The sequence below is a fragment of the Musca domestica genome, unplaced genomic scaffold (genome assembly GCF_030504385.1).
Source record: "Musca domestica strain aabys unplaced genomic scaffold, Musca_domestica.polishedcontigs.V.1.1 20, whole genome shotgun sequence".
NCBI classification, from domain to species: domain Eukaryota; kingdom Metazoa; phylum Arthropoda; class Insecta; order Diptera; family Muscidae; genus Musca; species Musca domestica.
In genome coordinates this window covers 11113560-11140921 of record NW_026712250.1, presented here as the reverse complement: position 1 = coordinate 11140921, position 27362 = coordinate 11113560, and the positions used below count along the sequence as shown (strand labels likewise).

At 34.3% G+C, this 27362-nt stretch overlaps 2 protein-coding genes across 2 annotated transcripts; one reads left to right on the top strand and one right to left on the bottom strand.

The window, feature by feature from the left end:
• Positions 1-421: 421 nt before the first annotated feature.
• On the bottom strand, positions 422-20871 carry LOC131802357 (serine-rich adhesin for platelets). Its single transcript, XM_059122537.1, has 3 exons — positions 20812-20871; positions 3953-6225; positions 422-1721 (listed from the first exon to the last, which is right to left on the bottom strand). The coding sequence occupies exons 1-3, from the start codon at positions 20869-20871 to the stop codon at positions 452-454; spliced, it is 3603 nt and encodes a 1200-aa protein (XP_058978520.1). The 3' UTR covers positions 422-451.
• Positions 13249-27362, top strand: LOC101899078 (actin-histidine N-methyltransferase). The gene is made up of 3 exons (XM_059122431.1): positions 13249-13356; positions 22925-23185; positions 25718-27362. Exons 2-3 carry the CDS (start codon positions 22944-22946, stop codon positions 26208-26210), a joined length of 735 nt encoding a protein of 244 aa, XP_058978414.1. The 5' UTR covers positions 13249-13356; positions 22925-22943; the 3' UTR covers positions 26211-27362.

Below are 27362 nucleotides of genomic sequence, written 5' to 3'. Positions count from 1 at the left end.
ATAATGACCTCTATAGACGTATCGCCCGATTTCTAGATTTTTGTCACTGTTTTTCAAGCGAATAGGGGGTATAGGCCCCCACAAAAATTATTTATTTTTAAGAAAATTTCTCCATTTTCTTGTGGAATTTACAATTTAATCGGCCATGCCGAATTTACCTCCCATTTATTTTTAATTTTATTTTCCATATTTAAATATTTTATTTTTTTTTTGTTTTTAATTTTTGTGAATCTTTTTTGTTTTTGTAATTAAAACCTACTAAACCTTGTTTAAATTTGTGTATTTATATTGTGTTGTATTGTTGTAGTTGTTGTTGTTGAGTTTCAGAAAAAATACCACAGAAATTAAACAATTCATGTTTTTTGTTGTTCTCCATATTTTTTAGTTTCAGAAAAACTTCCACCAGATATTATTTTCTCTCTCTCTCTCTCTCTCTGTCTCTTAATTCCTATTAAAATGAATTCCTTAGCGTATCGAAGAGATATTCTTGCACTTCCGGCGAATTGGCATCCATACTGTTTATGTGTGTGCTGGGAATGTTGTGGCCACTGGTCAGTGAGAAACTCAACGATGTCGTTGAACCTCTTAAATCATTTGCACTGGTTCTTCGTAGATCCGACAGATTACAATTGCTTAGAATGGCTAGATTTGTGGGCTGCTGTTGTTGCTGATGCTGTTGGTGGTTTTTGTTGTTCGCTGGTGGCGGCCGATGAAATAGCAAGGAGCTGGGTCTTTGCATATGCTGCGGGCCACTACTGTGCTGGATAAGGGGATTGTATTTTCTGCTGCTTTCACGCAATCCACCACCTGATGATAATGATGCGCCGGCTGCCGTTGGCGTTGTCGTCGAGGTGCTCAGGGCCACTGTTGTCTGTGAAGTGGTCGGTGAGGGGGTATTTGGCACTCCTGTGGTTGTCGTGGTAATCGTGGCCGCCACCGATAGACCACTGCCACCCAATAAACTATTCATTTCGCGCAGCGACGAATGTCGTGTACACGAAGTGCTGGCCATTGCATTTCCACCACCTGCGGAGGCGGCTGTTGTCTGCGTCATGGCAATGGGTGGCAATTTACTTTTCATGGCATTATAGGATTTCATAATGTTCGACATGCGACTATGTTTCTGTTTCCAGCGACACACCGCAAAAATAACCATGAACGTAACAAGAGCTGTCATTACAATGGTGGCACTGGCCACAATGGCTGACTTAATGCCGGCAGGCATATTTGCATAAAAGTTTTTGTGCTGATTGCCACCGGCCAGGGCACCAGCTGCCATGGGGCTACGTTTGAAACCATGACCTGATAATTCCAAGTCAACCAAATCGTGGGCTTGATTTTCTAAATTATCGCCAGGCGATAGACTGGCCGAGCCAGCAACACGCACCGCAGCCTGTACCGGTGATTGGGGCCTATAATCAACATCTGCCGCATTGGAGGAGTCACCATCTTCGTTGTCGTCTCCACTGTCATCGTTGTTAATCAATACCAATTCATTTTCCCGAATCTCGTAATCATCTTCATCGGAATTATTGCCGTTGTTGTTTTCCAGTAGCATTTTGGGTTGCGCCAAATAGAAGGGGGCTTGTTTGGGACTATCTTTTTTGGTGGTTGTCGTTGTGGCCAAGGAGGCCAAAGCCAAGGTCTTCCATGAGGGAAAGAACCCCAGGGATTTGTCAGAGCGATCGGGTAACAGGGCAACTGAAATGAGAGAATGGAAATTGAATTGAAAAACATGTTACGGAGGATGATGATTTGGGGAAAAGTCAGGGGCCACCTTGGGGTGCTGACTTATATGGAATTTTAAAATCGACTTGGAATGAATCCTCCAGATATTATTTTCAAAGTTTTTTTTTTTTGAAAAGGATTTTTTGGAAGGAAAAAAATGGAGATTTCCGATTTTTTAGAGAATATTTTTAAGGACTAAATTAAAAAAAAACAAAAACAACTTTTATGGACTTCTAAGAGTTTTTTTAGGAACCAACTAATCTGTCGATTTAGCGATGTCCGTCGGTCTATTCGTCTGTGGAAATCACTCTAGCTTCTGAATGAAATGAAGTAGGTTGATTAAATTTTACTCAAATGTATATCATGTCTGCAGGACTTTTGGTATTGAAAATGGGTATTGAAGTTCGTATGGGATACTACAGCCTATGACGGAAAATTGTCTGTGCAGGTCCACGTCTTCGTATAGCCACCATATAATAGTACCTCCCTATTTTCGGTATTTTGATGATTTTCGCGACATTATTCACCGGAATTGTTTCAAATTTGGTATTTGAAGTTCGTAATGGATACTACAGTCTAAGACAGAAAATTGTCTGTGCAGGTCCACGCCTTCGTATAGCCCCCATATAAAGGTACCTCCCGATATGCGGTGTTTTTGATAATTTTAGCAACATTATTCACCGGAAAGGTTTCAAATTTGGTATTTGAAGTTCGTAATGGATATTACAGCCTATGACAGAAAATTGTCTGTGCAGGTCCACGCCTTCGTATAGCCCCCATATAATGGTACCTCCCTATTTTCGGTATTTTGATGATTTAAGCGACTTTTTTCACCGGAAATGTTTCAAATTTGGTATTTGAAGTTCGTAATGGATACCACAGGCTACGACAGAAAATTGTCTGTGCAGGTCCACATCTTCGTATAGCCCCCATATGACAATACCTCCCGATATTCGGTATTTTGATGATTTAAGCGACTTTATTCACCGGAATTGCTTCAAATTTGGTATTTGAAGTTCATGATGGATATTACGGCCTATGACAGAAAATTGTCTGTGCAGGTCCGCGCCTTCGTGTAGCCCCCATATGACGATACCTCCCGATATTCGGTATTTTGGTGATTTTAGTGACATTATTCACCGGAATTGTTTCAAATTTGGTATTTGAAGTTCATGATGGATATTACAGCCTATGACAGAAAATTGTCTGTGCAGGTCCACGTCTTCGTATAGCCCCCATATAACGTTACCTCCCGATATTCGGCATTTTGATGATTTTAGCGACTTTTTTCACCGGAATTGTTTCAAATTTGGTATTAGAGGTTCGTAATTGATACTACAGCCTAAGACAGAAAATTGTCCGTGCAGGTCCACGTCTTCGCATAGCCCCCATATAACGGTACCCCCCGATATTCGGTATTTTGGCGATTTAAGCGACATTATTCACCGGAATTGTTTCAAATTTGGTATTTGAAGTTCGTAATGGATACTACAGCCTATGACAGAAAATTGTCCGTGAAGGTCTACGCCTTCGTATAGCTCCCATATAAAGGTATCTCCCGATATTCGGTATTTTGATGATTTTAGCGACGTTATTTACTGGAATTGTTTCAAATTTGGTATTTGAAGTTCGAAATGGATACCACAGCCTATGACAGAAAATTGTCTGTGCAGATCCACGCCTTCTTATAGCCCCCATATAATGGTACCTCCCTATTTTCGGTATTTTGATGATTTAAGCGACTTTTTTCACCGGAAATGTTTCAAATTTGGTACTTGAAGTTCGTAATGGATACTACAGCCTATGACGGAAAATTGTCCAAGCAGGTCCACGTCTTCGTATAGCCCCCATATAAAGATACCTCCCGATATTCGGTATTTTTGATGATTTTAGCGACATTTAAATACTTTTTGTTTCCGGAACCTAAAATAATTTCATCCAGGACTCCACCTACTTGCCTTTGTATGGAGATGAGAGCTTACTGCTGCTTTAGCGGCTTCCAAATTTTCATAAAAAATTACTGTCTCTTTTTAATGCAAAATTTTTGCAGGAGATTTTCTGATTTGTTGGCCAATGAAAAAAATTTTGTTTTGAAATCCATTTGACAACCGCCTCAGCAGCAGCAGCAGCCTCAGCTCCCATCTGATGAAATTTTATTTGGGAAAAGGGGAAATTAAAGATCTCCGAAACTCTTCCTCTCTCTAATTTATCTCCTCCCCTCTACTGCCTGTCTTCTCTGATTCTAGGATAACCACGATACAAATATCTGGAAGAGCCTCTCAGCTGGCGTCTACGATCCAAACGATTATGGCTAACATAATTGTGGGACGCACCTTTTTCATTGAGTCCCGGTGAGGCCTGGCCCTTTTTGTAAATCTCATCGGTGGGCTCGATGTCAATGATCGAGGTGAAATAACTGGAACCCTGTGAATCGGTTTTAATGTCATCTGGTTTGACACTTTTCAAATTGAGCAAATTGAAATGGGGGAAATTTTCAAAGGCTGTCACAATGTCCATGTTGTCCTGCAGCAGAACTTTCTTGTCGGGATAATAGCGGGAGGGCGTCTGAACAATGGTGGCCAAATGCAATTGGCTGGAGCCACGTTTGCGATGTTCAATCAGCTCATCCAGGGTCATGTTGCGTTGCTCCAACACCTTAAACAAGCGATTGCCTGATCGCCGATCCTCAATTAGCTCCAACAGATCGGTGCGATCATCTACGTTGTCATAGTCCGGTATGCTGTTGGAGGTTTGCTGGGTAGCTGGCGGTAGTGGTGTGGAGCTGGGTATGGCTGAACTGTATTGTTTCATCCTTGTGGTAATGGTGGAGGTTTCCAGGGCATTACTGGCCTTGGGTTTCACTGACTCCTCAAAGAAATTCTCCAAATCATCATCATTGTCCTCCTCCGCCGCCGTTTCCTTGGAGGCAAAATTTTGTTTTTTAAATGCCTGCTCTTTTTCAATGAGATTCTTGAGCAGGGTTTCCTGGATACGTTCCCGAATGTCATCGGTGTTGAGATTTAAATTGGCCCGAGGTGTTAAATTCATGGTGCTGCTGCTGGCGGTTGTTGTCGTTGCTTTTGTTGTCGTCGTCGTGGTTGTCTGAGATGTAGTGGTCATGGCATCGCCCACAGATGTGGTGGTCTGTGGAGGCTCCACCGTGCTACTGCTGGTGGTGAAACGATTTGTGGCCCTGCCAAGACCCCGAGTGGTGGAATACATGCGCCTTGTTGTACTCAGTTCCTTGAGAGAGTTGGCCCTCTCTCGCAGGGTGCTAAATTTGGTAATGGGCTTGGCGGTGATTTGTGTAGGCTGAGGACGCCTTGTGGGCGGGGGCGTTGTGGTGGTTTCGGCCCTCCATGTGGTGACCTCCAAGCTATCAACTGTGGCTGTGCTATTTTCCAAATCTTCATCATCGAAATTCTCATCATCCTCTTCCATCTCCCTTGAGTTGGCTTCCCGTATACCCATGGCCAATGTGGTGGTATCATGCTCCGGTTCCACACTGGCCAATGTCATCCGGGAATTTTTCAACAAAAATGCCGGCCTCAAGGTGGATCGTTGATGCAAAAGTTTCTTGTACAGCGGAATGCGGGTGGTGGGCGCCGCAGTGGTTGTGGTCGTGGTACTGGTCGTTGTTGCCCCTCCCTCTTTTTTCCTTGTCGTCAAATGATCCACCAGACCCACCTGAGATCCCACCGGCCTAGAGGCAGCCCCGAATAGCTTTAATTTCTGCAAGGCCGTCAACTTGGAATGCTCCTTGGCATCCTGATTTGCCGTGGACTTTACCGAGGTGGTACTGAGCTTAAATTTTGGTTTGGCCGTATAACGGGCACCGGAATCCTTTGTGGCATTATGGCTAACTGTTGTGGCAGTGGTCTGCAAAGCTTGCAGGGCATTTTGTTTACCCTTGAGCAGATCATCCAGGGAGAGATTTTTCTGTTGTAAAATTTCACTCAAACTTAAGCCGCCACTGTTTTTCAAAATATTTTTCACATTTTCCGAATTACGATTTGTCGAGCTTCCCTTGGAATTTTCTTTGTTGGAGCTGGATGTCGTCTTGGTGCCCGGCGTTTTGGTGTTACGCATTTCATATAGCTTTTGTTCCTTTTCTAAGGCGGCCAAGGGTTCCCGAATGGTTGCCGGCTTCCTTCGTCTTCCTCCACCAGGAGATTGAGCGGGAGATGTTGATCTCCTTTCGGCCACACTGCTGGGACTTGCCACAGGCTTGAAATCATTTCTAAAAGTTTCCTCACTGGACGAGACACGCCAATTGTGGGTTATGGGACTGGGCGCTGTAGGTCCTGAGGCCATCTCTTCACTACCTCCACTTGCAGCCACTTGGGGTCTACGCTTACGTTTACGATTGCCTGGTCGTCGTTTTGTTGCCGTTCCTCCATCACTGCTTGGCTTGGCATATTCCGGTTGACCTCGCAAGGCATCGGCTTGTGGGGCCAGCTCTTCTTCGACAATCAGGGAGGCAGCGGTTTGTAGCATCTGCAAGGAAATAGAGAGAAACTATTAAACAATTTTTATTTCGAAGGAAATTAAGAAAATTTCGCATTTTCTTAAGAAAAACTAATCGATGAAAATGTTATCGATAATATGTTTCCTAAGCAGGAAATTTATCGATCCTTAAACGAAAAAATTTGGATAACAAGTTTTGATGACAGAAAGTGTTCGATAAGAAGTTTTCCATGGAATTTCAATTTTCGATAACAATTGATAACACATTGAAAATTTATTGATTACAAATTTCTATAAAGAGAAGTTATCGATAACAGATTTTCTATAGAGAAAAATTGTCGATAACAAATTTGCGTACATAAAGTTTTCGATAAAATATCAAAAATTATCGATAACAAATTTTAAATATAGAAAATTTTATGAAAAGCTTTTTATGCCAAAAAGTTGTCGATAACAAGTTTTCTGTAGATAATAGTTGTCTCATGGATCAGTGGACCATAACAGTTTGTTTTTAAAAAACGAGTTTTCTGCAAGGAAAAATGATCGATAACATGTTTTCAGTTACTTAATGGGAAAGTTATCGATTACTATTTTTCTTTTTTGTAAACTTATCGATAACAATATTCTTTTGCATGGAAGTTGTCGATAAACAAGTTACTCTATAGAAACGTTATCGATAACAAGTTTTTTTTTTTCGAAAGGTTATCGATAGGAAGATTCCATTGTATGAAAGTTGTCGATAACAAAATTATTTAATAGAAATGTTATCGATAACAAGTTTTCTTTTATGAAAAGTTATCGATAACAAGATTCCTTTGCATGAAAGTTGTCGATAACAAAGTTACTCTATAGAAATGTTATCGATAACAAGTTTTCTTTTATGAAAAGTTATCGATAACAATATTCTTTTGCATGAAAGTTGTCGATAATCAAGTTACTTCATAGAAACGTTATCGATAACAAGTTTTATTTTTTGAAAAGTTATCGATAGGAAGATTCCTTTGCATGAAAGTTATCGATAACAAAGTTACTCAATAGAAAATTTATCGATAACAAGTTTTATTTTTTGAAAAGTTATCGATAACAAGATTTTTTGCATGAAAGCTATCGATAACAACGTTACTTAATAGAAAAGTTATCGATAACAAATTTTATTTTTTGCAAAGTTATCGATAGGAAGATTCCTTTGCATGAAAGTAGTCGATAACAATGTTACTCTATAGAAAAGTTATCGATAACAAGCTTTCTTTTTTGCAAAGTTATCGATAACAATATTCTTTTGCATGGAAGTTGTCGATAAACAAGTTACTCTATAGAAACGCTATCGATAACAAGTTTTCTTTTTTGAAAACTTATCGATAACAATATTCATTTGCATGAAAGTTGTCGATAACAAAGTTACTTGGTATAAATGTTAACGATAACGAGTTTTCTTTTTTTGAAAGGTTATTGATAACAAGATTCCTTTGCATGAAAGTTGTCGATAACAAAGTTAATTAATAGAAAAGTTATCGATAACAAATTTTCTTTTTTGAAAAGTTATCGATAACAAAGTTTCTCAATAGAAAGTTATCGATAGCAAACTTTCTTAATAGAAAAGTTATCGATAAAAAGCTTTCTATATAGAAAAGCAGCCGATAAAAGATTCCTTTGCATAAAAGTTATCGATAACAATGTTACTTAATAGAAATGTTATCGATAACAAGTTTTCTTATTTTCGAAAAGTTATGGATAACAATATTCTTTTGCACGGAAGTTCTCCATAATCAAGTTACTTCACAGAAACGTTATCGATAACATGTTTTCTTTTTTGAAAAGTTATCCATAACAATCTTCTTTTGTATGAAAGTTATCAATAACAATGTTACTTTATAGAGAAGTTATCTATAACAAGTTTTCTTTTTGAAAAGTTATCGATTACAATTTTTTTGCATGAAAACTGTCGATAACTAGTTACTTAATAGAAATCTTATCGATAACAAGTTTTCTTATTTTCGAAAATTATCGATAGGAAGATTCCAATGCATGAAAGTTATCGATAACAAAGTTGATTAATAGAAAATTAATCGATAACAAGTTTTCTTTTATGAAAAGTTATCAATAATAATATTTCGTTTCATTAACGTTGTCGATAACAAAATTACCTAATAGGAAAGTTGTTGATAACAAGTTTTCTTTTTTTTAAATAGTAAACGATACCAAGATTCCTTTGCATGAAAGTCGTCTATAACAAAATTACATAATAGAAAAGTTATCGATAACAAATTTTCTTTTTTGAAAAGTTATCGATAACAAAATTCCTACATATAAAATTGTCGATAACAAATTTTCTATACAGAAGATTCGATTACAGATTTTTATTACGAAAATTTTTGGTACAACAAGTTTTTTAAGATTCGATAACAAAGTTACTTAATAGAAAATATATCGATAACAAGATTTCTACATAAAAATTTGTCGATAACAAGTTTTGTATGCACAACATTTGCTGATATCAAGTTTTGTATTTATAAAAGTTTCGATAACAGTTTTTTTTTTTTATGAAGAAAATTAATCGATAAAACGTTTTCTACACAGAATAATCGTCGATAACCAGATTTCCGTATAAAAATCCTGTCGATAAAAATTTTCCACAACAATTATCCTTTAAACATTTATTCCTTGCAAATTTACAACTTGACGACCTCCTCTTTGTCTTTATACAGCTAAGTAATTGTTTTGTTTTTCTCATAGTTGCTTATTCCGTGCATTCTTCTTGTCCTTCTTTCTTTTCTCTCCCCCCACCCTCTCTCTGTCATTCTCAGAGAAAAAAACGAGCTACTTAACATTTAATCTGCTTACAAGTATCCATTACCGTGTACTTTAGTCCGAGAGACTATCAAAACTTTTGCATTTCTCCTTCAGTCAGAACCATTGACAATGTCCTTCTCTATTCATGGCAATGGCATGCTGCCCATTAGAGTCCTAGCAAAGGGATCTTATTATTATGTCCATAATTAGTGTTGTTTACATTAATTATTATTCTACGTTCGTTCCGCTTGTGTGTGTTTCAAATTCTTTGTTGAACAACTGTGATGGAATTATTTGCAATTTTGTTGTTCTAAAAGGTTTACGTTTTTCTTTTGTATTTTTAGAGCAACGGAAAAAATTATTATTATTTTCTAGGAATTATTTATAATAATTAATAATTAGGTCATTAAGAATATATCGATAACAATTTTTTCTGAGTGGAAGTTTTATGCCCACCAATAATTATATATTGAATAATTATGTAGAAATCATGTATAAAACTTATCGATAACAACTTTTCAATAGAGGGAATTTATCGATTACCTGTTTTCTATATAGAAAAATCGATAATAAATTGAAAATAAATTTTCATTTTGTATTCTACTCAACCTGCGCCTAAAAGTATGCAACATGCATTTCCTTATATTTGTAGTTTTGATTACATTTTAACATCCGATACATTTTTACAAATACTTCCGTAAAAATATTTAAGCGGAAATGTTGAAAACATACTCCCAAACACACTCACACTCAATGGACCACACACACACACACTAACACATTCACATGTATTGTCATATAATTTTATTGATTATAGGTTAGAATACAATGTATTGTGGGGTTATGGGTTAACCTCAAATTTTCGCCATTGGAAATGAAACTATTTCACATCGATAGTAAAACTATCGATACAATTGAGTGTCCCTGGCATAAAATAATAATATTTATGACTTGTTCAGGAAAATCTACATCCTTTGTCATGCATTTGCATCAATGGGACCATTATCTATTGCTTCAATTCCCGTTATCCAAAGCAATTTCCAATTGGAGGACTGGGCATAGAAACAAAAAAAGCAATTATGTGTCGAAATCGTTATCGTCAGGAGCTTCGATGGTAGTAGCAAGTAGGCTGCTGCCAGCACACTTGTGGGAAATGATGTTATGATAAATGAAATGTGGAGCATCGAATTGAATCCAGTTTGGCCATAATCAGTCAATCAGTCCATCAATGTTAGATGGGTGATGCAGAGCTGAATGAGTGCTGCACAAAATTATCTGAGACTATTAAACAAAGATGGGAAAATTGTATTTGTTTTGGCATCACAGAGGCAATCTAATTTTAATTATGCGATACAAACAGAGAATAAATGCAGAGCAAAGCAAATGAGAGAGGGGTAAATAAAAATGTTAATAAATGAAAGTAGTTATCGAAATGTAGTTCGGAAAGGCTAAAATCAAAAATGTATTTAGAGGAAGATATTTTTTATGCTTCAAAAGCTGTTATCGACAACTTTTCTCTACGGAAAAGTTGTTATCGACAACTTTTCTCTACGGAAAAGTTGTTATCGACAACTTTTCTATACGGAAAAGTTGTTATCGACCACTTTTCTATACGGAAAAGTTGTTATCGACAACTTTCCTATACGGAAAAGTTGTTATCGACAACTTTTCTATACGGAAAAGTTGTTATCGACAACTTTTCTATACGGAAAAGTTGTTATCGACAACTTTTCTGTATGGAAAAGTTGTTATCGACAACTTTTCTGTATGGAAAAGTTATTATCGATAACTTTTCTATACGGAAAAGTTATTATCGATAACTTTTCTATACGGAAAAGTTATTATCGACAATTATTCTCTACGGAAAAGTTACTATCGACAATTTTTCTCTACGGAAAAGTTACTATCGACAACTTTTCTCTACGGAAAAGTTATTATCGATAACTTTTCTCTACGGAAAAGTTATTATCGATAACTTTTCTATACGGAAAAGTTATTATCGATAACTTTTCTCTACAGAAAAGTTATTATCGACAACTTTTCTCTACGGAAAAGTTATTATCGACAACTTTTCTCTACGGAAAAGTTATTATCGACAACTTTTTTCTACGGAAAAGTTATTATCGATAACTTTTCTATACGGAAAAGTTATTATCGATAACTTTTCTATACGGAAAAGTTATTATCGATAACTTTTCTATACGGAAAAGTTATTATCGATAACTTTTCTATACGGAAAAGTTATTATCGATAACTTTTCTATACGGAAAAGTTATTATCGATAACTTTTCTATACGGAAAAGTTATTATCGATAACTTTTCTATACGGAAAAGTTATTATCGATAACTTTTCTATACGGAAAAGTTTATATCGATAACTTTTCTATACGGAAAAGTTACTATCGACAATTTTTCTCTACGGAAAAGTTACTATCGACAACTTTTCTCTACGGAAAAGTTATTATCGATAACTTTTCTCTACGGAAAAGTTATTATCGATAACTTTTCTATACGGAAATGTTATTATCGATAACTTTTCTCTACAGAAAAGTTAACATCGACAACTTTTCTCTACGGAAAAGTTATTATCGATAACTTTTCTATACGGAAAAGTTATTATCGATAACTTTTCTATACGGAAAAGTTATTATCGATAACTTTTCTATACGGAAAAGTTATTATCGATAATTTTTCTATACGGAAAAGTTATTATCGATAACTTTTCTATACGGAAAAGTTATTATCGACAATTATTCTCTACGGAAAAGTTACTATCGACAATTTTTCTCTACGGAAAAGTTACTATCGACAACTTTTCTCTACGGAAAAGTTATTATCGATAACTTTTCTCTACGGAAAAGTTATTATCGATAACTTTTCTATACGGAAAAGTTATTATCGATAACTTTTCTCTACAGAAAAGTTATTATCGACAACTTTTCTCTACGGAAAAGTTATTATCGACAACTTTTCTCTACGGAAAAGTTATTATCGACAACTTTTTTCTACGGAAAATTTATTATCGATAACTTTTCTATACGGAAAAGTTATTATCGATAACTTTTCTATACGGAAAAGTTATTATCGATAACTTTTCTATACGGAAAAGTTATTATCGATAACTTTTCTATACGGAAAAGTTATTATCGATAACTTTTCTATACGGAAAAGTTTATATCGATAACTTTTCTATACGGAAAAGTTATTATCGACAATTTTTCTCTACGGAAAAGTTATTATCGATAACTTTTCTCTACGGAAAAGTTATTATCGACAACTTTTCTCTACGGAAAAGTTATTATCGATAATTTTTCTCAGCAGAGAAGTTATTATCGATCATGTTTCTATGCAGAAAAGTTATCATCGATAACTTTTCTATGCAGAATAGTTATTTTCGATAATTTTTCTGTGCAGAATAGTTATTATCGACAAGTTTTCTGTGCAGAAATGGTATTATCGATAACTTTCCTTATCGATAATAACTTTTCTATGTAGAAAACTAATTATCGGCTACTTTTCTAAGCAGAAAAGTTGTTATCGATAACTTTTCTATAGGAAACAGTTGTTATTGACAACTTTTTTTTTCTTTTTTCAAACCTAACTTATTCTATCCCCCCGCATATTTGATTGAAAAACTTCGCAATGAAAATAACTTGCCATATGAAACATAACTAATAACTAATTTTCCTTTTTGTGTGTGAATGACTTTGACTATCCGTCCATGCGTAAAGTGCAACGCGTGAATGCGTATATATTATGCGAATAGTTTACATTTTTCACAACAGAATGATATGAATAGTCAAGAGTACTTTTTGAAAGCTGTTATTGCCACTACAGCTGGCGAACTTGTCTAGTTGCCGAGAAGTGGAAGCAACAGAAAAAAAAAACCAAAAAAAAAACATTGGAATAAAATAAAGTTCAGTTGGAAAGCAACGCATTTCCTGCGAATATGAAAAGTGTAATGGGAGTGTGTAGATGTGTGGGACTTACAAATTGAACTATGTGCATACACGCACATGGCAACACTGGCAGGAAGCTTCACTTTGTTAGATTGCAAACACACATACATACACACGTACATATGTAGGTAGTTTTGATTTGAGTTGAGTTGAGCTGTCGCTCTCTGTGTGTTTGTTTTCAATGACTTGCGGTTCCTTTGGTTCGGTTCCTGGTAACATATCCATCCTGCCGTTTGTTTGTCTAAAGTTTATCTTCATAAAGTGCTAGTTTTTGTTGTTGCTTTTTATAGTTAGTTTATACTGTTGTTTTATTAAGTCAATAGTTGAAGTGTAAAAGTGGCAACACACACAAAGAGAGAGAGAGCGAATAGCAACAATTACAGCAGTGATTACAATAGCGGCAACAACAACGGTAACCACCAGCCAATCTCGGAAAAGAAAACATATAGCATTTTTGATCACACACACACATTCATACATTTTATTAAAGTATGTGAATTAATTAAAGAGAAAAATTTAAATATAAGTGTTATCGACATTTTTACGGTACAGAAAAAGTGTTATCGATACATTTACTGTAGAAAGCTTTTGTCAACAAACTTTCTATAGGAAAAAAGTTGTTATCGACAACTTTTCTATATAAAAAAGTTGTTATCGAAATCTTCTCTATCGAATAAAGTTAGAAAAAGTTGTAATTGACAACTTTTCTATAGAAAAAAAGTTGTTATCGATAACTTTTCTATAGAAAAAAAGTTGTTACCGGTAACTTTTCTATAGAAAAAAGTTGTTATCGACAACTTTTCTATATAAAAAAAATTGTTATCGACAACATTTCTATAGAAAAAAGTTGTTATCGACAACTTTTCTATAGAGAATAGTTGTTATCGACAACTTTTCTATAGCGAAAAGTTGTTATCGACAACTTTTCTATAGCGAAAAGTTGTTATCGACAACTTTTCTATAGCGAAAAGTTGTTATCGACAACTTTTCTATAGCGAAAAGTTGTTATCGACAACTTTTCTATAGCGAAAAGTTGTTATCGACAACTTTTCTATAGCGAAAAGTTGTTATCGACAACTTTTCTATAGCGAAAAGTTGTTATCGAAAACTTTTCTATAGAGAATAATTGTTATCGACAACTTTTCTATAGAGAATAGTTCTTATCCACAACTTTTCTATAGAAAAAAGTTGATATAGACAATTTTTTCTGTAGAAAAAAGTTGTTATCGACAACTTTTCTGTAGAAAAACTTTGTTATCGACAATATTTTTTAAAGAAAATAAGTGTTATCTACAATTTTTCTTTAGAAAATGTGTGTTATCGACAACTTTTCTATAGAAAAAAGTTGTTATCGACAACTTTTCTATAGAAAAACGTTGTTATCGACAACTTTTCTATAGAAAAAAGTTGTTATTGACAACTTTTCTATAGAAAAAAGTTGTTATCGACAACTTTTCTATAGAAGAAAGTGGTTATCGACAACTTTACTATAGAAAAAAGTGGTTATCGACAACTTTTCTATAAAAAAAGTGGTTATCGACAACTTTTCTATAAAAAAAAGTGGTTATCGACAACTTTTCTATAGAAAAAAATTGTTATCGACAACTTTTCTATAGAAAAAAGTGGTTATCGACAACTCTTCTATAGAAAAAAGTTGTTATCGACAACTTTTCTGTAGAAAAAAGTTGTTATCGACAACTTTACTATAGAAAAAAGGTTGTTATCGACAACTTTTCTCTAGAAAAAAGTTATTATCGGCAACTTTTCTATCGAAAAAAGTTGTTATCGGCCACTTTCCTATCGAAAAAGGTTGTTATCGACAACTTTTCTATCGAAAAAAGTTGTTATCGACAACTTTTCTATCGAAAAAAGTTGTTATCGACAACTTTTCTATCGAAAAAAGTTGTTATCGACAATTTTTCTTTAGAAAAATGTTGTTACATCTTCTTATCGACAACTAAGGAAACATGAAATAAAGTTCTTTGAATATCATTTTCATTGGCATATTTATCCTTTTATTAAAATTGTAAGAAAAAATTGCTCTTTGTTGTGTATTCATATCTCCCTCTGTGCTAATTTATTTTCATTCCCCTTGAGAGAAATTTCAACTGCTCAACAAATTGTTGTTTTGGCTTTGTTAGCTGTTCGGCCCCATTGCTCAACAATCGAATAACACAAAAATCTTGACACGATTCTCTTAAGACTGGGAACATATTTTTCCATTCATTCAATACTGAATGAAATGTGTACAATATTTTTATTGTGTGTGGTAAATGGAAGGGTGTCTTCCATAAGGAATGATGGAAATTCTAAATTTTGTCTCTTTACACTAAAATTACTTTCCTCGATTTCCACTTTTCCACTTAAGTTGTGGTGCATAAATAATTTCTAATGGATCAAGGTTTTGTTGTACTCACACCCATTCATCATTGGCATATTTATTTACATCGCTTTCCATTGACACACATACCAACGCAACCCACTAGAAATTGCCCTCCCCCTTTTGAATATTAAAATAGTTTTTTATCCTCTTAAAAATATAAACACTCTTTTTGCAAGTGGGTAAAGTGAAGTGGTTGGTTGCGGTGGGGTGGCGTCAGGATTACTGGAAACCAGAATAAAACTTTTTTATTCGATTACTATTGAGGCCATAATAAACTATCAGACAACCACTTAATGAAAAGTGAAAGCCTGCAATAATATCAAGGAGGGCTCTCAACATTTATATAATGGACATGGTTTCTATAAATCAATAAAAGTCAAACGAAAAGAAGCCTGTGAGTTGTGCTTTATATATTTCATAATAAAAAGCTGTCAACGAGTCTTTCTTTTGAAGGAGTGATATATTTTAATAAATGATTTTGTTAAGTAAAAGGGCAAGGCTTAGAAAGATTTTAGATCAAAAAAAAAATAATTCGTAAAGGGATTTATATTTATAGAGACAAAATTAAAGGACAATTAAATAGAAACGACATCAAAGTGGTCTATAACCACTTTTCTGTATAGAAAAGTGGTCGATAACAACTTGTCTGTGTAGAAAAGTTGTCGATAACAATTTTTCTGTGGAGAAAAATTGTCGATAACAATTTTTTTGTATAGAAATGTTTTCGATAACAATTTTTCTGTTGTCGACAATAACTTTTCTGTGTAGAAAAGTTGTCGATAACAACTTTTCCGTGTGGAAAAGTTGTCGATAACAACTTTTCCGTATAGAAAAGTTGTCGAAAACAACTTTTCCGTATAGAAAAGTTGTCGATAACAACTTTTCCGTGTAGAAAAGTTGTCGATAACAACTTTTCCGTGTAGAAAAGTTGTCGATAACAACTTTCCTGTCGATAACAAGTTTTCTGTACAGAAATGTTGTCGATAACAACATTTTTGTATTGAAAAGTAATCGATAACAAATTTTCTGCATAGAAAAGATATCGATAACAACTTTTTTGTTAGGAAGTAATCGATAACAACTTTTCCGTCTAGAAAAGTTGTCGATAACAACTTTTCCGTATAGAAAAGTAATCGATAACAACTTTTCCGTATAGAAAAGTTGTCGATAACAACTTTTCCGTATAATTAAATTTTCGATAACAACTTTTTCGTATAGAAAAGTTGTCGATAACAACTTTTCTGTGTAGAATAGTTGTCGATAACAACTTTTCTGTGTAGAATAGTTGTCGATAACAACTTTTCTGTGTAGAAAGTTGGCCGATAACAACTTTTCTGTGTAGAAAGTTGGCCGATAACAACTTTTCTGTGTAGAAAGTTGGCCGATAACAACTTTTCTGTGTAGAAAAGTTGTCGATAACCACTTTTCTGTATAGAAAAGTTGTCGATAACCACTTTTCCGTATAGAAAAGTTGTCGGTAACCACTTTTCCGTATAGAAAAGTTGTCGATAACAACTTTTCCGTATAGAAAAGTTGTCGATAACAACTTTTCCGCATAGAAAAGTTGTCGATAACAACTTTTCCGTATAGAATAGTTGTCGATAACAACTTTTCCGTATAGAATAGTTGTCGATAACAACTTTTCCGTATAGAAAAGTTGTCGATAACAACTTTTCCGTATAGAAAAGTTGTCGATAACAACTTTTCCGTATAGAAAAGTTGTCGATAACAACTTTTCCGTATAAAAAATTTGTCGATAACAACTTTTCCGTATAGAAAAGTTGTCGATAACAACTTTTTCCGTATAGAAAAGTTGTCGATAACAACTTTTTCCGTATAGAAAAGTTGTCGATAACAACTTTTTCCGTATAGAAAAGTTGTCGATAACAACTTTTCTGCATAAAAAAGTTGTCGATAACGACTTGTCTCGATAGAAAAGTTGTCGATAACGACTTGTGTCTATAGAAGAGTTGTCGATAACAACATTTCCGTGCAAAAAAAATTGTCTATAACAACTTTTCCGTATAGAAAAGTTGTCGGTAACGACTTTTTTGAATAGAAAAGTTGTCGATAACAACTTCTCGGTATAGAAATTTTGTCGATAATTACTTTTCTGTATAGAAATGTTGTTGATGCCAACTTTTTTGTATAGAAGAGTAGCCGATACCAACTCTTCTGTGTGGAAAAGTTGTCGATAACAACATTTCCGTATGGAAAAGTTGTCGATAACAATTTTTTGTTGTCGATAATAAATTTTCCGCATAGAAAAGTTGTCGATAACAACTTTTCCGCCTAGAAAACTTGTCGATAACAACTTTTCCGCCTAGAAAACTTGTCGATAACAACTTTTCCGTATAGAAAAGTTGCCGATAACAACTTTTCCGTATAGAAAAGTTGTCGATAACAGACCAGATTTCCATCGATTAATTATTAGCTTAATTGCACACTTAATTATATTTTGATTTTCGGTTCACCGACAACAATTGTATATTCTGAATGTGTTCAACTAAGTGCTAAGGTGTGGGTGAATATGCCTTATCACGAAGGTGTAAATTTCCCATTATTAATTCAATTCCATTAAGAATATCGACAGAGATTAAATGTTGAGCATTTCGATAAAATTTCAATTAAAATGTAAATTCTGTTGATTTGGGAATGAAATTAAATGTTTATCATTTGGATGTCAATTCTCCTCCCCAAAACATTGATTAGCACCTCATTTTGAATATTCAAAATGTCTGCGATTGTTCTTGTGGTTGTAAAGTACAGATATTGCTTCACACCCTCAAAAGGAGCTCCTACTCAAATTAAAGTTTCGGTAAATTCAATCTATTTCAGATTATTGAATTGAAAACCTGAGAAGGTAATTAATTTTATGACCGCAGATGAGACAATTTTTCTGGGCAGAAAACTCATGGAGCAAATTTTGTCTGCCGAAGAAAATTGTCGCTAAATAATATTTATGTAAAGACATATTATCGATAACAATTTCGAAATTTCATGATTTTTTTTTTTAAAGTGCCAGTGATATTTTTCCCTTTATTTTAAAGTTGGCGATAATATCTGAAAAGGTTACAAGGGAGAAAAAAAAGTATATACATACATGTATGTAGGAGAGGGGTTCTTTCCCCCACACATGTAAAATAATTCCACCATTTATTGGTTTGCCTGTCATGACAGCAATGACAACCACCTTCACAACCACACACACATCGTAAAATGGGGTGAAGTGCCAGCACTCATATGCCATAATAATCTGCTCGAAGCGTTCGATAACAAGTGACAGTAATCAAGTCAATAACGCTCATGTTGTGGGCGGGAAAGAAAAGGGGGCGGAGAAAGGCGGGAGGGAAATTGAAGTTATGTCCTGGATAAATTAATGCAATAAAGTCGATAGGTGATTGAGAGGATATCAATAATTGACTACATCAGAGTGCCTTCAACGCCGAGAAATGGGGTAGGGAGTGACAAACACCCAATCTGGCTGCAGTGTCAATAACCCATGAAACCTATTAACTCTGCGGATTTCGTAACCTCCTGCCTTGTAAGTTTTCAATTTACCTTTTAGGAATTTAAGTTCATCTTTCTCTGCTCTCAAGTTGTAACGCGGCTGAGACATATAAGCTCCACAACACGTTAATGCTTGCAGTTATAAGCTATGAAATGCAATTATATTCGAGAGTCACGTTGTAATTTATCCTTCGACAGCCACTAGATATACGTCCTTGTGAGGAGCAAAAATTAAAAAAAGAAAATAAAAATCCTGTGGTTTTTTCTCCTTGGCAGGAGGATGGGAAGGAGAAGAACTTTAAACCACTCATCCAACGCATCCACTAGAAAAAGGAACTCAGCCACAGCACGACATCCATTACTAATTGAAGTGAAGTTCTCAAGTGGATCTGCAGGATATGATACTCTTGTAAAGTTAGAATCTTCGAGCTGTTCTACCGACACTTTCATTCCTCCAATGTCTAGGGGGATTATTTTTTCTTTTGCAATTCTTTCTCTTCTCTTCTAATCTGCCAGCGAAATTTTCTTCTTTACTTGAATATCTGCAACTTGCCAGTTCGTATCTCATCTTCATGAAGCAAATTACAATTTCTGTTCTCCTCGCCGTGAGGGCCAAAAGTAAGCAAGCGAGTGGAAGATGTAATTGAATAATCAGTATTTTAATAAAGTTTGCATCATAGTTTCCAAAACGGAAAGTTAACTGTCATTTTGGATGAGTTTGTAAGGCAACCGCAAGTGGGGAACTAAAAGTTGATATTTACTTTTGACGGGTTGAAATTGTGTTATTCTGAGTTTACACATAACACCTTGATAACAACTTTTCCGTTATCGATAATAACTTTTCTGCATAGAAAAGTTATCGATAATAACTTTTCTGCATAGAAAAGTTATCGATAATAACTTTTCTGCATAGAAAAGTTATCGATAATAACTTTTCTGCATAGAAAAGTTATCGATAATAACTTTTCTGCATAGAAAAGTTATCGATAATATCTTTTCTGCATAGAAAAGTTATCGATAATAACTTTTCTGCATAGAAAAGTTATCGATAATAACTTTTCTGCATAGAAAAGTTATCGATAATAACTTTTCTGCAAAGAAAAGTTATCGATAATGACTTTTCTGCAAAGAAAAGTTATCGATAATGACTTTTCTGCAAATAAAAGTTATCGATAATGACTTTTCTGCATAGAAATCTTATCGATAATAACTTTTCTGCATAGAAAAGTTATCGATAATAACTTTTCTGCATAGAAAAGTTATCGATAATGACTTTTCTGCAAAGAAAAGTTATCGATAATGACCTTTCTGCAAAGAAAAGTTATCGATAATGACTTTTCTGCATAGAAATGTTATCGATAATAACTTTTCTGCATAGAAAAGTTATCAATAATAACTTTTCTGCATAGAAAAGTTATCAATAATAACTTTTCTGCAGAGAAAAGTTATCGATAATAACTTTTCTGCGTAGAAAAGTTATCGATAGTAACTTTTCTGCATATAAAAGTTATCGATAGTAACTTTTCTGCATAGAAAACTTATCGTTAGTAATTTTTTTGCATAGAAAAGTTATCGATAGTAACTTTTCTGCATAGAAAAGTTATCGATAGTAACTTTTCTGCATAGAAAAGTTATCGATAGTAACATTTCTGCATAGAAAAGTTATCGATAATAACTTTTCTGCAGAGAAAATTTATCGATAATAACTTTTCTGCATAGAAAAGTTATCGATAGTAACCTTTCTGCATAGAAAAGTTATCGATAGTAACCTTTCTGCATAGAACAGTTATCGATAATAACTTTTCTGCATGGAAAAGTTATCGATAGTAACTTTTCTGCATGGAAAAGTTATCGATAGTAACTTTTCTGCATGGAAAAGTTATCGATAGTAACTTTTCTGCACAGAAAAGTTGTCGATATTAACTTTTCCGCATAGAAAAGTTGTCGATAACATCTCTGCTTTTTATAGTTTACCCCTTTCATTTGCCTTTTCCCCGTCCTCTCATCCAAAGCCATTAAAACGTCCGCCTGCATTTACAATTTCATTTAAGATTTAATTATGTTAACGTCACATTCAGGCAACTGGAAATTTCAACCAGTTATGACAATATCCGAATGCAGGCATGCAGGCAGCTTCACGGAACTCCATGACTGTCTCAGTAATTCAGAGATTGTTGGTAAGAATAAGTCTGCATAAGTTATGTCTGATTAAAAATATCTTCGAAGTCGTTAGGGAGAGTTAGGTATGTCCTTAAGGAGATAGGGGAGGCAGCTATGTTTTAGCCGTCTACCTTCAAAAAAAATTAAAACTTAAACTTCGGAGAAACTATTTCTAAAAGGCATGGCGTTTCTGCTGGCAGCAGCTACTTTCCAGGAAAAAATGAAATGAAAAAACCCTTGTCCTTCGTCCCAATAATATTTGTCCCACATCAGGTTGGTCTTTGCAATTTAATTTCAATAAAAAGTCGGCCATAATTAAATTACGCCACAAGAAAAGAAAGAGTCAAAATTCATTTTCCTTAAACTTTTACTCTCTCCCCCTCCCCCTCTCTGGCATCAGTTTGCGACAACTTCATTGTCATTTTTGGCGGCCTGGTTTTTTTTTCACGCTCTCCTTTTGCTCAGGTCACATGGAAATTTGATTGTTAGTCGTGCGAAACAGTTATGGGGTAAAGGAAAGGTTATTAAATTTTCGTAGCAAAACTCGATGCATTTTTTTAATGTGGGTCACACAAAACGTTGGGGCTACCTTAAAGCCACTTGTGTCCTCCCTAACCCCCAGCTCGAAAGACACTCATGGCAATTGGAAACGATAACTGACATTTGTGGTGGTCTTGTAAGGCCGGAGGGAATGAGAGAATGTCGAGGAGCAGCATAGCTTTTACTTATGTTGTTATGCATATAATTGTTGCATACTTTAAGGCTTGCTTTGTGTCCCACTTCACGGCATGGAAATTTTGTGCTCTCTCGTCATGAGAAGAGTAGGTTAAGTGGTGGCAGACATTGGCCTTCTTCTTGTTGAAAAATGGTTTTTACTGGTCGAAGGGGGTTCTGTTTAAGGTTTAAGGAAGTAAGGCCTGTCCAATGTTTTTCTGGTGATGGAGTTTTCGATAACAACCTCTGTGTGTGGGAAAAATGGAGTTAACAAATTTTCTCTAACGGAAAATTGCCGATAACAGCGATGTGGATGATGATGAAGCCCAACATCATTTCTTTTTGGCTTTTTAATTTTGTTTTTATTTTTGTGTGGCTGAAAGGATTAGAGGCTTAAAGCTCATTAGTAATGACACCAAGACTGGCGGAGGAATACCGCGGGAGAAGAGGCACCAGTTATTTGGCCGCTGATGATGGCTATGGTAACGGAAAAGTTAAAACTAAAGTCCTTGTTGCCCTGATAATGATGAGGATGATGATGGAAGTTTTACAACTTTCAGACTGCGTTGGAGTGTTGATGATGAGAGGATGTAAGTTGTGGTGATGTCATAGTCGTCACCGAAAATTTCGTTGATGACAACCTTATCTCCATCCTCTTCAACATTTCAAATTTTCTTCACTAGGCCGATTGACTTTGATGGCTGTTAGCGCTCAAGTTGCTTTTGCTGTTGGTGTTGTTTATTTTATTACCCTGTTCTGTTGGTCTTCTGTTTACAACCTCGCCTCCTGCTTTCACTCCGTTTGTCAAACATTGGTTGTGGTCTGCCTCAGAGCTGTGTTCTTGTGTTTTTTTGCCGGTCCTTAGACGGCAACCTCAAAAGTATGGTTGTTAAAACAAATTATTCAAGTGTAAAAAAAGTTGAAAAATTACAGCATAGTTTTAGGCATTTTTATGAACTCAACAGCAACCACACCATTTGCATTTGGGGTTTAACTTTTAAGAGAGACGGACAAAGTTTTTGTCTGTTACAAGGATAATGGCGAACAACAAATTGTTATGGTCTTGAGCGAATTTTAGATGTGGTAATTAATTTTAAATTGGGTTTGTGCTACCTCCCGCACCCCCAACCATGACTGGCCCTACCTCGAGGCCATGCTTTCAATTATAGAGGAATATTTTTCTAATAATTTAAAATTTTTTTTTATCTTACAGATGGGCTGTCTCAACGGTCATGACCCGCGAAAATCTGATACCTCGCACCAAGCCAAAGCGTGAGGGTGACACATCGGACACGATTGCCGCCTTGATACCCTTCTGGGATATGGCAAATCATCGCGATGGCACCATCACCACTTTCTTCAACATGGAAACGCAACAGGTGGAGAGTAGCGCCCAGGAGGACTACAAGAAGGGGGAGCAGATCTTTATTTATTATGGAGATCGGACCAACTCGGATTTGATGATACACAATGGGTGAGTGGAAAAGAATCGATAACAAACAGAATAGTTATTATCTACAACTTTTCTATACGGAAAAGTTGTTATCGACAACTTTTCTATAAAGAAAAGTTTTTATCGATAACTTTTCTATAAAGAAAAGTTGTTATCGATAACTTTTCTACAGAGAAAAGTAGTTATCGATAACTTTTCTACAGAGAAAAGTAGTTATCGACAACTTTTCTACAGAGAAAAGTTGTTATCGACAACTTTTCTAGAAAGAAAAGTTGTTATCGACAACTTTTCTATTCAGAAAAGTTGTTATCGACAACTTTTCTATTCAGAAAAGTTGTTATCGATAACTTTTCTATAAAGAAAAATTGTTATCGATAACTTTTCTATAGAGAAAAATTGTTACCGATAACTTTTCTATAGAGAAAAGTTGTTATCGATAACTTTTCTATAGAGAAAAATTGTTATCGATAACTTTTCTATAGAGAAAAATTGTTACCGATAACTTTTCTATAGAAAAAAGTTGTTATCGATAACTTTTCTATAGAAAAAAGTTGTTATCGATAACTTTTCTATAGAGAAAAGTTGTTATCGATAACTATTCTATATAGAATAGTTAGGAAAATTTGTTATCGATAACATTTCTATAAAGAAAATTTGTTATCGATATCTTTTCTATACAGAAAAATTGTTATCGACAATTTTTCAATACAGCAAAATTGTTATCGACAATTTTTCAATACAGAAAAATTGTTATCGACAATTTTTCAATACAGAAAAATTGTTATCGACATTTTTTCAATACAGAAAAATTGTTATCGACAATTTTTCAATACAGAAAAATTGTTATCGACAATTTTTCAATACAGAAAAATTGTTATCGACAATTTTTCAATACAGAAAAATTGTTATCGACAATTGTTCAATACAGAAAAATTGTTATCGACAATTTTTCAATACAGAAAAATTGTTATCGACAATTTTTCAATACAGAAAAATTGTTATCGACAATTTTTCAATACAGAAAAATTGTTATCGACAATTGTTCAATACAGAAAAATTGTTATCGACAATTTTTCAATACAGAAAAATTGTTATCGACAATTTTTCAATACAGAAAAATTGTTATCGACAATTTTTCAATACAGAAAAATTGTTATCGACAAGCTTTCTATCCAGAAAAGTTGTTATCGACAACATTTCTATACGGAAAAGTTGTTATCGATAACTTTTCTGTAAAGAAAATTTATTATTGACAACTTTTCTATAAAGAAAACTTGTTATTGACAACTTTTCTATAAAGAAAACTTGTTGTCGACAACTTTTCTATAAAGACAATTTTTTATCGATATCTTTTCTATAAATTTTCTATATAAAGAAAAGTTGTTATCGACAACATTTCTATACAGAAAAGTTGTTATCGACAACTGTTATCGACAACTTTTCTATACAGAGAAAAGTTGTAATCGACAACTTTTCTATATAGAAAATATGTGTTATCGACAACTTTTCTATATAGAAAATATGTGTTATCGACATCTTTTCTATATAGAAAATATGTGTTATCGACAACTTTTCTATAACGAAAAGTTGTTATCGACAATTTTTTTATAACGAAAAGTTGTTATCGACAACTTTTTTATAACGAAAAGTTGTTATCGACAACTTTTCTATAACGAAAAGTTGTTATCGAAAAAAAGATGTTATCGACAAGTTTTCTGTAGAAAAAAAGTTGTTATCGACAATTTCTCTATAGAAAAAAAATTGTTATCGACAATTTTTCAATAGAAAAAAATTGTTATCGACAATTTTTCAATAGAAAAAAATGTTATCGACAATTTTTCAATAGAAAAAAATTGTTATCGACAATTTTTCAATAGGAAAAAATTGTTATCGACAATTTTTCAATAGAAAAAAATTGTTATCGACAATTTTTCTATAGAAAATATGTGTTATCGACAAATTTTCTATATAGAAAATATGTGTTATCGACAAATTTTCTATATAGAAAATATGTGTTATCGACAAATTTTCTATATAGAAAATATGTGTTATCGACAAATTTTCTATATAGAAAATATGTGTTATCGACAAATTTTCTATATAGAAAATATGTGTTATCGACAAATTTTCTATATAGAAAATATGTGTTATCGATAATTTTTCTATAGAAAATTGTTGCTATCGACAATTTATCTATCGTCAATTTTTCTATGCGGAAAAATTGTTATCGACAATTTTTCTATGCGGAAAAATTGTTATCGACAATTTTTCTATGCGGAAAAATTATTATCGACAATTTTTCTATGCGGAAAAATTGTTATCGACAATTTTTCTATAAGAAAAACTTGTTATCGATAACTTTTCTATAAATAAAAGTTACTATCGACCACTTTTTTATAAATAAAAGTTACTATCGACCACTTTTTTATAAAGAAAAGTTATTATCGACAACTTTTCTATAAACAAAAGTTAATTAATTGTTTATTGTTATCGATATATATTCCCATGGAAATTTTGAATTTTTTCAGTAATTATTCTTTTTTTCTTTTCCAGTTTCATTAATGCGTCCAATCCCAAGGACAAAGTATCGATCAAACTTGGCCTCAGTCCCTCGGATGTCCTGTTCGAAAAACGTGCCAAACTTTTGGAACTCCTCAGCATACCAAAGAACAGTGAATTGAAAGTACTGCCAGCACCTGATTTTATTTCACCCGAACTTTTGGCCTTTGTACGTGTCTTCAACATGAACGAGGAACAATTGGATCATTGGATAAACTCGGAACGGGCTATGGATTTATTGCACATTGATTGTGCTTTGGAGACGTCATTGGAATCGAAAACGTGGCAGTATCTGCAGACACGTTTGATGTTGCTGTTGCGTGTCTTCCCCCAGACACTGGAGGAAGATGAAAAGCAATTAGCCTTGGTTAAGGACCAGCAAGTGGCAATGACGTCGCGGGCGGCCATGATACTGGAGTATCGTGTGCTGGAGAAACGTATATTGGTGGCGGCCCTCGATTATGCCAAACAAAGGACAAAGGCCTAGATGCGAGAGAGGGAGTGGAAAAAGGAATGAACGCACAATGAACGAAAATAACCAAAGTAAAACAAGTCGGAAACAGCTATCACTTTTGTATATGGAGGGCGGTGGGCAAATAGTTTGTTGCATCGTAATAAAGTGAAAGTCCTTAAAACCCTGCTTGTCTGTGCGTGCCAGAAACCTACAAAAATTGTTATTTTTTAAGTGTTTTCTTTTTTATTTTTTTTCTGTGTTTAAGTTTTGCTTCCTTTTGTCTTGTTTTGGAAGGGGGTCTTTTTAAAGGACCCTGAGAAAATTGTACGACAAGAACCTGGTAAAGTGGCCATAATAACGGATTCAGTTTCAGTTCCAGCTGTGTTTTTCCTTTCTTCTTTTTCTGTTCCTTCTCTTTGTTAAAATAATTCTTTATTATTTTATTTCATTCTTTTTTTGGGTATTATTTATAGTTTTGCCAGAGGGTATTCTGTGTGAATGCTTGGTTGAGACGAAGTTACTTTCCCCTTGCAATGACAGACCAACCAAAGGACCTGCGACCACAGTTGTTTTCTTTTTTTGGACTTACTTTGCCATAGTTTTTCTCCTCAACCTCAATTTCAGGTTTAAAGTTGAAAACTGTTACAGCATTACAGCTCAAAAAGTCAAAACCATTTTGGCTTAGCTTTTGTTTCTCCATTTTCTTAGTCTTCTTCTTTTACTTACGACCAGGGTTCTTGGCGTCTTCGTTAAGTATTCTTGATGTTTTCATATAATTATGGTATTTCTTCTGCCATTTGCTGCTCCTTGGCTATAATAACTTATTATTTAAGTTCTAACGTTTCTTTCGGCTCCTTGTGACCAGCTATTATCGCAGATTTACAGTTCGAGTTTTGTGTGTTGTTGTATTACGTTTTTCTATCTCTTCTCCTCCCTATCCCTTTCGTGTGTTTGTCCCTAACATCCGAATAGTTGTGTTTGTTTTTATTTCCTCATTTGCTAACAAAGATTGTTGTGTTAAATAATAATTATGAAAGAAAGAAAGAAAAAAAAATAATCGATATTTTTATTGGAAAATATTTTTGTACTACTAACCCAGGAATAGAAAACCACAAAATTGAATTTTATTTGTTAGTAATAAAAAAAAACTAAAATAAAAATTTATAACTTATTTGAAATAATAAA

Excerpts from the sequence above, each read along its gene's own strand:
- LOC131802357 (XM_059122537.1), bottom strand. The coding sequence starts at position 20,871 with ATGCAGGCGGACGTTTTAATGGCTTTGGATGAGAGGACGGGGAAAAGG. Across the intron at positions 6,226-20,811 it reads GGAAAAGGCAAATGAAAGGG|ATGCTACAAACCGCTGCCTC; the intron begins GTAAACTATAAA and ends ATTTCCTTGCAG. Across the intron at positions 1,722-3,952 it reads AGAATCAGAGAAGACAGGCA|TTTCCATTCTCTCATTTCAG; the intron begins GTAGAGGGGAGG and ends TTTTCAATTCAA.
- LOC101899078 (XM_059122431.1), top strand. The coding sequence starts at position 22,944 with ATGACCCGCGAAAATCTGATACCTCGCACCAAGCCAAAGCGTGAGGGT. Across the intron at positions 23,186-25,717 it reads GATTTGATGATACACAATGG|TTTCATTAATGCGTCCAATC; the intron begins GTGAGTGGAAAA and ends TTTCTTTTCCAG.